We start from the raw sequence: 14,001 nt of genomic DNA, 5'->3' as shown, positions 1-14,001 counted from the left end.
CTCACAGACATTTCAGGCTGTTTTAATTCTACTGCAAAGTACTTTCCTTTTGACTTCTTCATGTGAGGTCTGACGTTATTTACAATTCCAAGTAAAAATCCATATTTCCATATTATCCCTCACTAGGATTCTCAAAACATCTGACATCATTAAATAAAGCTTAAATGGATAGGAATAACTTTAAATTTACTATTGTGTACTGTAAACTTATGTCAAGAGAACTATCTGCATAAGTAGAGATTAATGTGAATCTGCCTAGAAATATTATTAAATCTTTCCATTATTTATATTAAATAGGAAAGCGTTTTTTATTAGTAGTAGTATTTTGTAGACAGTAGTAAACAAACTCATTCAAGGTCATGGAGAATTAGATTAACTGGTACATTATGTCCTACGTTTCAAAATGTGGGACCATGTGATGAGAGGCTATATATCTTTAGAGATCTTCAGTCATCTCAGTTGCAATTCATGGTCATGAAACTTATTCCCTTGCTTTTCTGGATTTCTTTGACCACTATTTATTGCAATGCTACAATGTTTAACATTTAATTGAACCCCTCTCCCCCCATCAGTTTCTCTAACTGTTGTTTATACTCCTCAGAATAGCTGTGTCCAGTGAGATTACTTTATCTTTCCAAAACAGAAAGTCAAAAGCTATCGGGAAAAATACCAAATTAATAGGAATTGAGCACAATTAATGTGTAGGGGAAGAAAAGGCAAAGAGCCCCAAACCTGATAACTGCATCCAAACTAAAACCTCTGTTGTTATTGACAGAAAGGAATGGCCTCAAGTAAGTTAACAACGAGCAAAGTGTTCATTTTTCAGAATATAATGAATATATATACGTAGGGCCCTTAAGCCAGAATAAATTTAACTGAAGCAGCACAGTAGTGATCAGCAGGCACAGTAATCAATGGTAGCATCAGTACATGCACTGGCTTGCAGCCATGCTACCTTTACCCAGAAACAGATTAATTCATTTAAGCAGGACTCAAGTGAGTCAGCAGGTAGACAGCAGCTTCCTAAAAAGAATTATGGTGTGGAGGGATAGTCTCAAGTCAACAGGAGGCATTCTCCATTTGAAATGACTGTTGAAATGAAAACCCAGTTTGCTTTAGTTCTGAAACTTCCAAACATTACGTCAAAATAGAGTGTGGAAGGTCTATTGTGGTATTTACTCATGCGTAAGCAATCTAATCCGATGTCCCTGATGTCCAACCTCTATCTGTCTTCTCCAATAAAGTTTTTACGGTTGTTTCAGTAAGTTGGAGGAAATTTTCTTTTTCTCTCTTGGATTATGATACAGTTATAATGTTTCCATATAGAAAACATTATTCACCCAAAAGAGTTTTATTTCAGTGGTGGCGAAGTAAGTAATCCCTGTAGCCATTATTTACATCTCAGAGACCTGAGAGGCTTAGCCAGTGTTTGCAGAGCATCCAAAATGTCTGAAGAAAGGCTACTATAGATTATCAAAACCCAAGGAATATCCCAAGCCCATTCCTGCCCACAAGTCTGCTACCTCTTCCTATCGGCAGCCCTCTGGTTTCATGACCAAACAAGTAGTTTCATTCCCTCTTTATTCTATGTAACACCACCACCATCTGCTTACAAAAATTCAAAATCATTCTACGAGGATTTTATAGATTCCATAACCAGTATAAAAGTCCTTTGTTCTCTGGATAGTTTTCCTGGAGAGAACTTTAAGCTACACAGAGAGCACGGTCAAGGGACAGGTAACAAGGCCAATTCTTTTCAATGTTTTTTGTAACTTAAATGGAAGTACTGCTTACTTCCTATCTTCTTCTGCCCCCTAGTGAGCGCTGATTTTCACTCAGTCTGAACAATTATATGGCTGCTTTATAATTTACATGCATATAGAAGTGCTGAAACACCAATCTGTTTTCTTTATACAACCTTCAGAAGCATCTTCCTACTGTACTCCACTTAAACAAGTCAGAAAGCAAAGAGCCTTTTCTAGGCCTGCAGTACTAATATGCAGGGAGTGATTTTTACTGAACAGGAATATCATAAAATCCCTTTACACATCGTCAAAGAAAACTTAAATTTGTTAATTCCTATTCCTCTATTTTACTAGAGCTCTGAAGTTAGAAAAATCACACACACGTTCTTTCACAAATCACTGCTTAATTGTGCAAAAAATATAAAGAAAATAAAGAACGATGGTGTTTACTGCCTAGAAAGCATTTCAAATACAGCACAAGAGCAACCCCACTACCCTAAGAAAGGAAGGAAAAGTGATCCAGTTAGATCTTTTGATCTAACTTAGCATTAGGTACATTTATAGGAAGCCCCTCCATGATAATGCATTAAACAGTAGCCAGTCCACCAAACACTATTATGCTAGTTAACAAATATGCTTACCAGTATTGTTTTCAGGATTGGGCTTATGGAGAACAGCAATGAAGAGAGGAAACAGACATCACTTATTGCACTAACTTTGCCTGCCTTTTCAGTTATGTATCTTCAGATGTAAATTCAATTTCTCTCTACTTGCTATGAAAATTTTTGGTACTATTCCCAAAAACCAGCATTGTCCAATATGAAAGACCAAGGGAACAAAATACCTTCATAGGAATAATGCTTGTAAAATAAAATAACAGTCAAAATAGAATCCTTTGCTTCTATAAAGCCTGGCAATGAAACCTGTCAGAAGCTGTACAGTTAAATTTTGTAAAGGAAATGAAAGCAAACTGCAAATGGGACAAGAACAAGAATACAGAAACATATTACCTAATGCTGGCTCAAATTTACATTAGTATTTCGCCTCAGAACATGAAGGCAAAGTAGGATAGATGAGTAACGATTCTAGAAATAGAAATCACCACATATGAGTTCGAGGTAAAAGCTGAACAGTCAAGCCTGGCAGATGAGATAATGCCAATTCTAAAACATGGAAAGTATCTGTTTAGTGAAAGTATGTTATGCCACAGAAATCCTGTATCTTTCCTAATGGCACTGTGGAAGGAGCATAAGAACTTCAAGTCCCAGTAGTCAGGGGAGTGAAACAAAGGAAGGAGCTTTCACTCATTTGTTCCTTGTACACACGTACCTACACCTGCAAGGGAAAGCATAGGAGTGAAGACAACTATTGTAAATAAAAAAATCACCGTGAACACCAGATCAAAGAGGTACAAACTACAAACCCAGGTCTGGAATACCTTTTCTGTAGAGCAATGGGATGGACTATGTTAAAAGGTCATGCTTGGTAATGCTGTAACTATGATTCTACAGGAAAGTTGCCCCTGCTAAAGTAAAATCAGCCTTTTGGTCTAGGAGCTGTTTTGCAGCCACATAATATAACTTAACTGTAACAATGACCATAGGTATTTCATCAAGAGGAATCTCTTCCTCTCAGGACATGGTCCTTTTGGTTACTAAATAAAATGGAAAATACAATTTCGAGATAGCAGTTAAAGATTAATGTGTCAGAAGTAGGTGAGGAAGGTAACAACATTTCCTGGGAGTATAATGCACAGACATCCCAGCAGCAGAACTGCACAATGGAGCTTTACCTGCTTTTCATCCCTCCAAAAGGGAATGCAACAGAGGCTTCTACTGAAAGGTGGAATTTTATCAAAGCTTTGGACTTTTGTACAAATAGCTCATTTCTGAGGATCATTCTGCAGTCTTGGGACTGAAAGAATTCAGTACATTCAGTGTATTTCCACGTATTTCCATGGCAAAGTAGAAGAGATGGTGACTGCAAAAGCAGAGGAAACAGAACTGGTTATACCAGTTCTACCTCAAAGGGAATCCCCAGCTGACTATTCAGACAAGTTTTCCATTCTTCTACCCCACTAGAAATGACATGTCATTTGTCTCTAACAGCAGTATGGATAAAAAGGTCAAAGGAGAGAGAACTATCACACTAGACAGGGAAAAAAGCTTTCATTGTACATAAACCTGGGCTTAGTTGAGTGCAAGAGTCATAACAAACAGCAAACATTCTGTTTCTCATTCTCTCCTCATAATAAGCAGTTTGGGAGCTTTAAAGTTTTTATTGTTTTATTAGTGAAAACATTAGCACAGATCTAAGAACACAGAGAAATGGGATACCTAATGTTTGCCTTTGAAAAGTAGCTTTGCAGAGTACCTGTTATTGTGAAATAGCAATGATAAGTGTTAGCAGTGATTACAAGCTTAAGGTACCCTACTTTGCAATGTCCAAACTGAAGCACCCTAAAAGGGTCTGATTTTCAGCAGTGAAACAAGACAGCATTTAAAAAGTTCTATACCCTAACAGCTTTCTCATGCTCTGTACTCAAAACTAGTAGCATGACTTTAATATATGCTGCCCTAAACATCAAATAAAACACACACAAAGCAGCAGTATTAGAATGAAAAGTCGTTCTGTTCACCCACTTAAGAGGCCTTCTCCATCTCTTCCACCAATGTTGAAAGATTTTACAAAGCTGTAAGGGCAACAAACACTGGAACACCATTAGTCCCGGGTGCTATAAAGCTGGGACAGTGTTTGCCTAGTATTTACATTTTCACTGAATTTATCATTTAAGACAATAAAGCGATTGGAATGAAAACACCCTGGTCTAGCCAGAAGAGCTACAGTTCCTATAATAAACACAAATATTGACAGTAACTAAGTCGAAATACATAGGCCTAGGAGTCATCTGTCAGATTTAGGATGCAATACAAGAGATAATATACTTACTGAAACTTTCCACAAGATCAAGGGCAACATGTGTAGCAATATCCATTCCAGTATTTATGTACGACTGGCAGTTTTTCAAAGATGAAAGAGAGGAATCCACATTGTTGAATGAGATTCTCGCACCTCCTGGCATCTTGAAATCGTTACTCTAGAAATAACAGATACATTTTGAATGCAGCTTACACCCAAAGAATTTGGGAGAGAAAATGGAAGTAGAGATAGCTAACCATAACACGTCAACAGAACCACTGAAACATCAGAGAGCAGGGATGAAACCTTAGCTCCCAAGATGTGAGTAATTTCAGTGGAACTGCAATTCACCAGAGGTTTTCAAATCACCTCCTATTCAATATTAAGCAGAGCTACACCACAAAAAACAACTTGCAGTTTTCATCTGTTCTATTTCATCTATTACTAAACCACAATGAGGTTCAAACGCAGTGATTACGTTCACTTGAAAATTACTGCTCTATTTCAGATCCAAAAAAGCCCACATGACTAAAAATTTGCCTGTGTTTTCTAGGCATATTATCAATTAGGTAAGAAAGAAATACGACTTCTCACATCCAACTCAGCCTCACTAACTAAACAGGCCTGTTTCAACAGTTGGCCCTTAGAACGAATAATCTAACAAAGGGCCACTCTTATAAGAATGTACTTAACAGTAAGACATCTAGGACAACAACATTTAAGTAAAAGCCCCCATTACAAATGTTGCCTTCTTCCTCCAAAGATGCTACAAACTGTAAGTACCAATGTTCCATTAGTACAGAATAGAGTCGCACAGGAATCATCTTTATCTTCTTTACCACCATCTTCAACACAGACCCACAACCTACAGCAAGGGTTAACTGCTTCTCCTCTGTCACTAATACAGCCTTCAAGTGGGTTTGCTTATGCTGTATCTATCTACTGTTCACATTAGTTGGCTTGTTCTCAAAATTCCAACTTTTGTCTGCTCCTCCTTCTTCATGTTTTGCCATAACTTGCTCAGACAGCTTGCAGCTAATCTAAGAACCATGAACCTGGTGTGCAGAATAACAAAAGAAAACCAACCCAGAAGTCTTGGGTAGACAGAAATACTGCATTAGTCCATGCAGAGAATAACTGTTATGTTCAAGGACTATACTGAGATCATATGGTGGAGGTAGAGAATGGAATCCACAGCCAAATTTGGGGTATATCAAAAGTTTTATCTGAATCGTACAAAAACAAGGGAGTTGGTCTATCAACAGTAGCCTTTGACAGGCTGTACTCCAACAGAAAACTGGAAAATATCTAAATAGAAAGAACAGGACAAAGCTTTGTCCAAGTTTTGCATGTCTAAGGCTGTATCTCCCTCTGTTACTTTCCCTGGGACTTCAGAACTGCATCTTACACTCACCCTAATTTGAACAACGTCGCCACATTCCTCAGGAATATTGTGCAGACTGAGACCTGAATACCTGTTGTCATGCTCTCTCCTCTCACACAATTACGGAATACCAGGCTGGAAGGGACCTCAAGGATCATCTGGTCCAACCTTTCCAGGATGAAAGGCATGATGTAGACTAGATGTCCCAGCACCCTGTCCAGATGATCTTGGAAGTGTCCATTGTTGGGGAATCCACCACTTTCAGCTGTTACATTATTTAACTCTTTTTAACTTTAAAGCATTCGCTTGCCATCTTAGCAAGACTATTTGTATAGAACATCTGAGATCCAAAATTACACGATTAAATAGCCACATAAAATCATCTTAGGAGCTTTATTTTTCTGAGCTCATCTAATGTATCAAAGTTAACAGTGAGAACCTAATTCCCCTGGTGAACTTGGTAAATCTCACTGAGAAAGCCTGCCTTCTTTTCCTTTTGGAAATTTCTTTTTGGAATTTCTTTTGGAAATTTCACAGATACACACTGTGAAAGGTAGGAATCTGAAAGAAAAAAAAAAAACAAAAAACAGTGAAAAGATAAAAAGGCTTTTTCACTGTCTTGGCGTTTGTGGAAGCACAGAGCAAACTACACAGGAACAGGAATTAATGTTTACAATATTAAATCACACCATTGCACGGGGAGTGTCATCTTTTGGATGTCTTTTGAAGAATAATTTAAGTACTTTTGGACACATTTTCCTTTTTCTTTTAATAAAAGATCATTTTTTCTTAGAAACTGTTCATGTTCCCAAGCAGAGATTTCACTCCTGAATTTTCTAAGTGAACTCTTCAGCTTGCAACTGCCTATTCTGCCTTCAGAGGCACAGCCACACTCCTCATTGATTTGGTCGCACAGCAGCGTTTTTAAGGCACTCTGTTTTGCCTAGAAGGGCTTCAATGGGTGCATCAACGAAGCACTTAGACTTTGTAACTGCCGAGGCAGGCTTCTTTCTTTCAACAAGCGATCCGATGGTGCAGGCAGGATTACAAAGCGGCAAACTTAAACTACAGTTCCTGTTCTCCCACTTGAGTATTTGTGCAAACGTCCTGATTCCTCTACACTTCAACATCCCAAACTATAGCGCAGAGATAAGGAACTATTACTTCTATAACACAAGGTCTGTAGGTGACAAGTGCTCACTGACCACCAGGATTAACGTCTACCCCTAGACACACTCGGTGACCATCCATTATACGGAGACGCTACCAAGCGGGAGAGGAGCCCCCCAAGCAGGAAGCCCCGCTCCGCCTCACCGTCCTGCGCCATCCACGGCAAACCAGGGCAGCGAACCCAGCCCACCCTGCCCTTTGCCAGCCGTGCACGGAGGACCCCGGCCCCGCTTCCCCTCCCCGCCAGCCTCAGCCCCCTCCCTCGGCCGGGACAGGGGCCGGGGAGGGCGCAGGCAGCCCGGCGCACCAGCAGCGGCTGCTGCTCACCTAATCCCAGCCGCCGCGGCCCGCAGGCAGCCCCGCACCGACCCTCTCGGCGGCGAGAGCAGTGCCCGGGGAGGCGGGCCCGGCGGCAGCGGAACCGCCTCATCACCCGGCGCCTCTCCGCATGACGGCGCCGTCATGTGATGGGCGGGCTCGGCCGTGCGGCGCCGACAGCCGCGGGTGCCGTCTCCCTGCCCGGTTCCGCAGCTCCCCGCTGAGCCCCCCTCGATGCCGCTGCTTACCGCACCACCGGCAGGGCAGGGTGAGCCGAGAGGCCGCTGCGTCGGCGGGAGCGACGGGGGGGGGAGCGGTTGCTGGTGGTTGCCGGCGGTTGGCGGTTGCCCGAGACGGGGTTCAAACCGTGAGGGAGGGCGCCGGAGGGGGCAGGCGGGAGCGTTCCAACGGCCTGGGGACACGGAGGGAGTACCTCAGAGCCGCGTCCGAGTGCTGCGGGGTCAGGGCCTGCCGAGACAGCGGGTGGCAGCACCGATGCCCCTCACCCGGCCCCCGGTTCCCGTTTGGGGGTGGGAGAAGCGCTGTCCTCTCGGCTGTTTGGTGAAAAACCAAGCCAACTCGTAACTGCCAATAAATGTTCTCACTTGAGTACTGTGTGTAGTCCTGGCGTCCCCAGCATAAGGACATGCAACCCCGTGCAGTGCTACAGGCCTGGGGAAGAGTGGCTGGAAAGCTCTCGGTGGAAAAGGACCTGGGGATGCTGACTGAGGGAGCTGAACATGAGCCGGCGTGTGCTCAGGCAGCCAAGAAGCCAGCAGCATCCTGGCCTGTATCAGCAATAGTGTGGCCAGTAGGGCCAGGGCAGTGATCATCCCCTGTACTGGGCACTGGTGAGGCTGCACCTCAAATCCTGTGTTCAGTTCTGGGCCCCTCACTGCAAGAGAGACATTGAGGTGCTGGGGCAGGTCTAGAGGAGGGCAATGGAGCTGGTGAAGGGTCTGGAGCACAAGTGTGATGGGGAACGGCTGAGGGACCTGGGGGTGTTTAGTCTAGAGAAGGCTCAGAGGGGAACTTAACGCTCTTTACAGCTGCCTGAGAGGAGGTCGTAGTGCAGTGGGGGTTGATCTTTTCTCCCAGTACCAAGTGATAGGAGAGGAAGAGATGGCCTTAAGCTGCACCAGGGGAGGTTTAGATTGGATATTAGGAACAATTTCTTCCCGGAGGGGGTGCTCAGGCATTCGAACAGGCTGCCCAGGGCAGTGGCAGAATCACTGTCCCTGGAAGTGTTCACAAACTGTGTAGATGAGACCCTCAGTGACATGGGTTAGTGGTGGTCTTGGCAGTCCTGGGGTAATGGTTAGACTTGATCTTAAAGGCCTTTTCCAACCTAGTTGATCCTATGGAGCTGCTGGAGCAAATCCAGAGGAGGCCACAAGGATGATCAGGGACTGGAGCACCTCCTATATGAAGATAAGCTGAGAAAGTCGGGACTGTTCAGCCCCAAGAAGAGAAGACTGCGTGGAGACCTCATAGCAGCCTTCCAGTATCTGAAGGGGGCCTGTAGAGATGCTGGGGAGGGACTCTTCGTCAGGGACTGTAGTGACAGGACAAGGGGTAACGGGTTAAAACTTAAACAGGGTAAGTTTAGATTGGATATACGGAGGAAGTTCTTTACTGTAAGGGTGGTGGGGCACTGGAATGGGTTGCCCAGGGAAGTTGTGAGTGCTTCATCCCTGGTGGTGTTCAAAGGCCAGGTTGAACAGAGCCTTGGGTGACATGGTTTAGTGTGAGGTGTCCCTGTTCATGGCAGGGGGGGTAGAACTGGATTGTTTTTAAAACCTTTTCCAATCATTTATGATAAACACAAAAGCTTATTTTTAGCAATGTGGTGCTCTCTGTCTTGCAGGAAACATGTCAATAAATAAAACTGATAAAGAAATGCAACCGCAGCATGGAAGCTGACTAGCAATATTATTCAGCAATAAATAAAGGACTGGAGCTGTATGGTTGCCACTTGCTATAGAAGTTTTCTTTGTTGCTAAAGCCAGTTACAATCACTTTTGGTTGTAGCCATAAAGTGGCTACTATAGGCACTCTGAATGTGTGTGGGTTTGTTTTCACAGGTTATTAATGGCGCAGCTAGTGTTGTCATCAGACTTTCTTCTTCAAATAACCTAAAGGCTAACGATCAGACTCCGACTGCAGGACTCCTGCTGCTCTGTCACGTCCAGCTCCACAATGGTTGATTTCCTAGCTGAAAACAATCTCTGTGGTCAGGCAATTCTTCGGATTGTCTCCTGTGGAAATGCCATCATTGCAGAACTTCTGAGACTTTCCGAATTTATTCCTGGTGTTTTCAGGCTAAAGGACAAAGCCGATCAACAGAAGTATGGGGATATCATATTTGATTTCAGTTATTTTAAGGTAAATCCTTTTACTGTTAAACTTGACCTTAAAGTGTTGGTGTCCTGCATGAGGATGCTTCAGGTTATGAAACAACCATTCCTGACTATTTTGTTTATTAGAAGCATTCTTCAGAACTGACTGTTACAGCTTCTTACTTCCTCAGATTTACCAATAATTCACCAAAGCAAGATAGCAATTGGGATTCGCTTGCATCTTAACATTCTGCTTCTGGGCTGTCTTGTATTTTATATCCTTCTGATCCTAGTCAGCTTCATCTTGCTCATTTCAGTAAGCAGAACATTTTAGGGAAGATTCTGTGTGTGGAGCCCTAGGCAGAATAAAAGTATAACTGGTACCTACACTGAGGTTATCAGGGCAAGAAGGGGGTGGCAGTTGTAAGTGCATTCAAGAGTGGTCCCAGCTGCACCTTTCAAGATGTTTAGTTAGTCATCCAGCCTGTGAACTTAAGTCGATACTGACTGTATAAAACTTGAGTATTGGATTCTGGGGGGTGGCATTATTATTTTATTATTGGTGTTTCCTGCAGAGATATTAAATTATACTTTCACCAGCAAGTTCTGAGCCTGTACAGTTAGTTGTTTTCTTTTGGAGCAGTACCATGGGCAAGATGCCATCTTCATTTGGTTATCTGTAGCTTATTCTTTGCAGCCATGAAAACTGCTTTCCTGTTTGACAGTGCTCTGATTGTTCCTTCACTGGACTTCTCACTTGTGCTGAATAAAGAAATAAATCAAAGACTAGTGTCCATGAGAAACTCTTATTTCCCATACAAAATTAAGCTTCTTGCAGTACCTATTTCCTTCTGTCATTCTCCAGCATGAATACTAAGGAAGTATGTAGGCTGACTTTATCTGGATTGTACAATATAAGAAGTGTCAATAGTGAAGTGTGTGATGGGGGAAGGTTGTGGGATATTTTGTAAGAGTTGTAAATTTCAAGCACTGACTGTGAGCCTTGGACACTGAAAACTCTGAGCACAAAAGATTTCCCAGATAACATTAGATTGAAGTGCTTGATGGAAGTCTTTTTTCTTACACAAATTACTTGAAAGCTTAAAAGCAGATAGGTATAACTGGTGAGAAATACAGTTATCCCTAAAATAGCAGGATTTTTAGATGTTAAGGAAGCACAACAGTGCTGCTGCTTTTCAGGGTAAGCACCCAAAAAGCCATAAATGGCATACTTCTAAAGCAGAGATTAGTGAATTTACATCTATTTTCATTGCAAATGATTCATTTTGGTATTCATGATTCTAATGAAGAGAGTTTTGAGATTTTGAATATTCAGGCTGCTTACTTTGTCATTTGAACTTAATAGGCAGTGTGGGGCCTGGTTTTATCCTTTGTTCAATGTAGGTATTTTGCACAAGAAAAGAAGCAGAAGAGCATTTTTCAAACCACACGAAAATTTTCAGCTGGTTGTTAAAATTGATATTTTAACTCTTTTTAGCTATTTTTACGGAGTTTTTGTTGACTAAATCCCTTTAAGCCATGATCTCACACTGTCGTAAGTGGTCTGTGGAATGACGTTAACAGTATTTTCAATGAAATGTTACCAGTGTTTTCAATGAAATGTTAACAGTATTTCCAATTAAACGTTAACAGTGTTTTCATTTCAGTGGCAATGATAAGACCAAATGGTGGGTAGGGGAAATGTTGACAGTGGTAAGTAGTTAGAAAAGTTTGTGCCATTGCCTTGAGGAAGTCAGGCTCTTCATCCAACCTTTTTCCCCCACATTATTAATGATGTTAACATGTTTCTGCATTAAAAGAATTAAAAAAATTGGAAGACTAGCACTAAGCTAGATCCAGAGTCTGTTAAAAACAGGTCTAATACTTTTAAGCAGTTAAATGTATGGAAAGATACTAAGCTTTGTGGGCCTCAATGTGGGCCAAAATTTCTATCTGAGAAATCAATCAGATCAAATGTGTAAAGGGAAAAAATCCAGCAGGGAGATTGTTCCCACTGCAAAAAGCACACAGTGGCTTCAGATATATTGGGACTTTCCTAACAACATTAACTGTTCTTTCCCGTTTGGTTACATGGGATAAATCTCATTTAAAATCTTCGCAGGTTGTAAAAAAGCAGAATTGATGTTCAGTCATAAAGTAGCTTGGAAAACTACAGATCCTTGTTTTAGTAAGAAATGCTCATTCTGGTGTTGGGTGCCCAGTGGTTGTATATGTTCTCTATTCTGCTGAAGAGAAATCAAATAGAGGTCAAAATCAAAGATTGTGTCTAAAGATGGATTTCTTTTCTTAGGGGCCTGAGACATGTGAAGGCAAACTGGAAGCCAAACCTGAGTTACTGGATTTAGATGAAGAATTTCGTGAAAACAACATTGAAATTTTGACAAGATTTTATCTAGCTTTCCAGAGTATACATAAATACATCGTAGATTTAAACAGGTACAGTATCTTAAATAAATGTGGCTTTTCTTAGACTAGATTACTATTTAGTCTTAATAATAAGAAGCTTTTTCTTTAGAGACTCAATACACTTGCAGCTGAAAAAACCTGGATTGCTGGAGTGAACACTAATTTTTACTCCTGCTGTTGCTTACCAGCTTAAAATATGACTTGTAAACATTCAACCTCACTACCTCATTTCCTCAGCTGTAAGCAAGAGCTACTTTTTCTTCTCTATTGGAGATTGTCTTGAAGATTCCTTAATAAAAGGAGACTCCATATTATTCAACTAAGTTTTTTTTGTGGTCTTGCAAAACAGACTATCAAGTAGGGGTTTTTTTCTTTAATTTTCATTGGCCTTATTTTCCTGAGCCTAATTTTGCATTGGAGTTGCCATATTTTCAAATTTGCTACTCTTACTTGTAAAAAACAATGTGAAAGGTATGTTAAATACTCTAAGAAGAATTTCCAAATAATTTTAAGCATAAGAATTGGCTTTGTTAATGATCTTATATGATAAGGTTAATTTTAAAAATTAAATATTTAACAATACTTATTAATAAGTAGTGATACTGGAATGTCCTTTAGTAGGAAAAAATCTTCTGTTAATCACAATGAACATACTCTGTTTCTAGCTCTACTTTCAGAATTGCATGGTATGTCCAGGAAGCATTTTTGAGGTAACTTAAAATTAGACAGTTTTACTAAATTTTGGAGTAGAAGCCTTTTCAGTACTCTCTTCTCAGGCTGTTATTCAGCCATAAGAAGATTAAGAAGATATTAGCTGTAAGTTACAAAGTATACTCTAGTGTCTTACACATACATGGTAAGGTTATGGAAGGAGGTTTTTGCCAACTGGTTGACTCTAGCTGTGAGTTCCAGCCTCTCATTTTATACTAGAGTATCTGTTTATCTGAAAAACTCCATGGTGCTTGTACTAGGGAAATGGTCTGATGTTCTGTTGACTTTCAGAGAAAATTGACCAACTGAGCTGTGAGGACACATGAGTTGAGAGCAAAATAGTCAATGACCAACTGTTTGTTATAATTCCTAGATATTTAGATGACCTCAATGAAGGAATTTACATCCAGCAAACATTAGAAACAGTCCTCCTTAATGAAGATGGCAAACAGCTTCTAGTAAGTATTGAACCCTTTTGTAATAGTAGAAAATGAACCAACTAGTTTAATGCCAAATCATACAAAGATTTCAGCTTACCAAATGCATGGATATGCTATGACTCACTGTAAGGAGGCCAAAGACTAAAAATCTACAACCATTTTTCATATTGTGTTGCCGTATGTAGTTCACTGTGGGTTAGTTTGCCAATACATGTTTGTCTTTACTGCAGAATTGTGTTTCTGTGGTATCCTCCCTTCTTTCTTCTTCCAGTGTGAAGCACTCTATTTATATGGAGTCATGCTACTGGTCATTGACCAGAAGATTGAAGGAGAAGTCAGAGAAAGGATGCTGGTTTCCTACTACAGATACAGGTAACGTATATTGGTATGCAGAAGCCCTTAAGGCTGAAAGAATGTAACATGCAATATGGTCAGTTTCCTGAGTTATAGAATTGAGGTAGATGGAAATATCGGCACATTTCGATTGACTGGGTATATACAGATAGACTGAGAACTGAGCAGAGCTCTCTGAATATCAATAGAACTGC

General features: G+C 41.0%; 2 protein-coding genes across 2 annotated transcripts in view; one reads left to right on the top strand and one right to left on the bottom strand.

The window, feature by feature from the left end:
• NSMCE2 (NSE2 (MMS21) homolog, SMC5-SMC6 complex SUMO ligase) overlaps positions 1–7,664 on the bottom strand; it is a 131,084-nt gene extending 123,420 nt beyond the window's left edge. The window contains exons 1-2 of the mRNA XM_065668944.1: positions 7,546–7,664; positions 4,695–4,842 (exon numbers count right to left, since the gene is read on the bottom strand). Of these exons, the coding sequence (XP_065525016.1) occupies positions 4,695–4,827 (133 nt within the window). The 5' untranslated portion in view covers positions 4,828–4,842; positions 7,546–7,664. The remainder of the gene's footprint in view (positions 1–4,694; positions 4,843–7,545) is intronic.
• WASHC5 (WASH complex subunit 5) overlaps positions 7,663–14,001 on the top strand; it is a 28,493-nt gene continuing 22,154 nt past the window's right edge. Inside the window, exons 1-5 of the mRNA XM_065668943.1 lie at positions 7,663–7,804; positions 9,621–9,921; positions 12,187–12,332; positions 13,387–13,471; positions 13,725–13,825. Coding sequence (XP_065525015.1) covers positions 9,736–9,921; positions 12,187–12,332; positions 13,387–13,471; positions 13,725–13,825 — 518 coding nt within the window. The 5' untranslated portion in view covers positions 7,663–7,804; positions 9,621–9,735. The remainder of the gene's footprint in view (positions 7,805–9,620; positions 9,922–12,186; positions 12,333–13,386; positions 13,472–13,724; positions 13,826–14,001) is intronic.

This window comes from Lathamus discolor, chromosome 2, assembly GCF_037157495.1.
Source record: "Lathamus discolor isolate bLatDis1 chromosome 2, bLatDis1.hap1, whole genome shotgun sequence".
In the NCBI taxonomy this organism is placed as follows: domain Eukaryota; kingdom Metazoa; phylum Chordata; class Aves; order Psittaciformes; family Psittacidae; genus Lathamus; species Lathamus discolor.
Note: the sequence above shows the minus strand (reverse complement) of the source record. Positions and strands in the feature narration are given on the sequence as shown.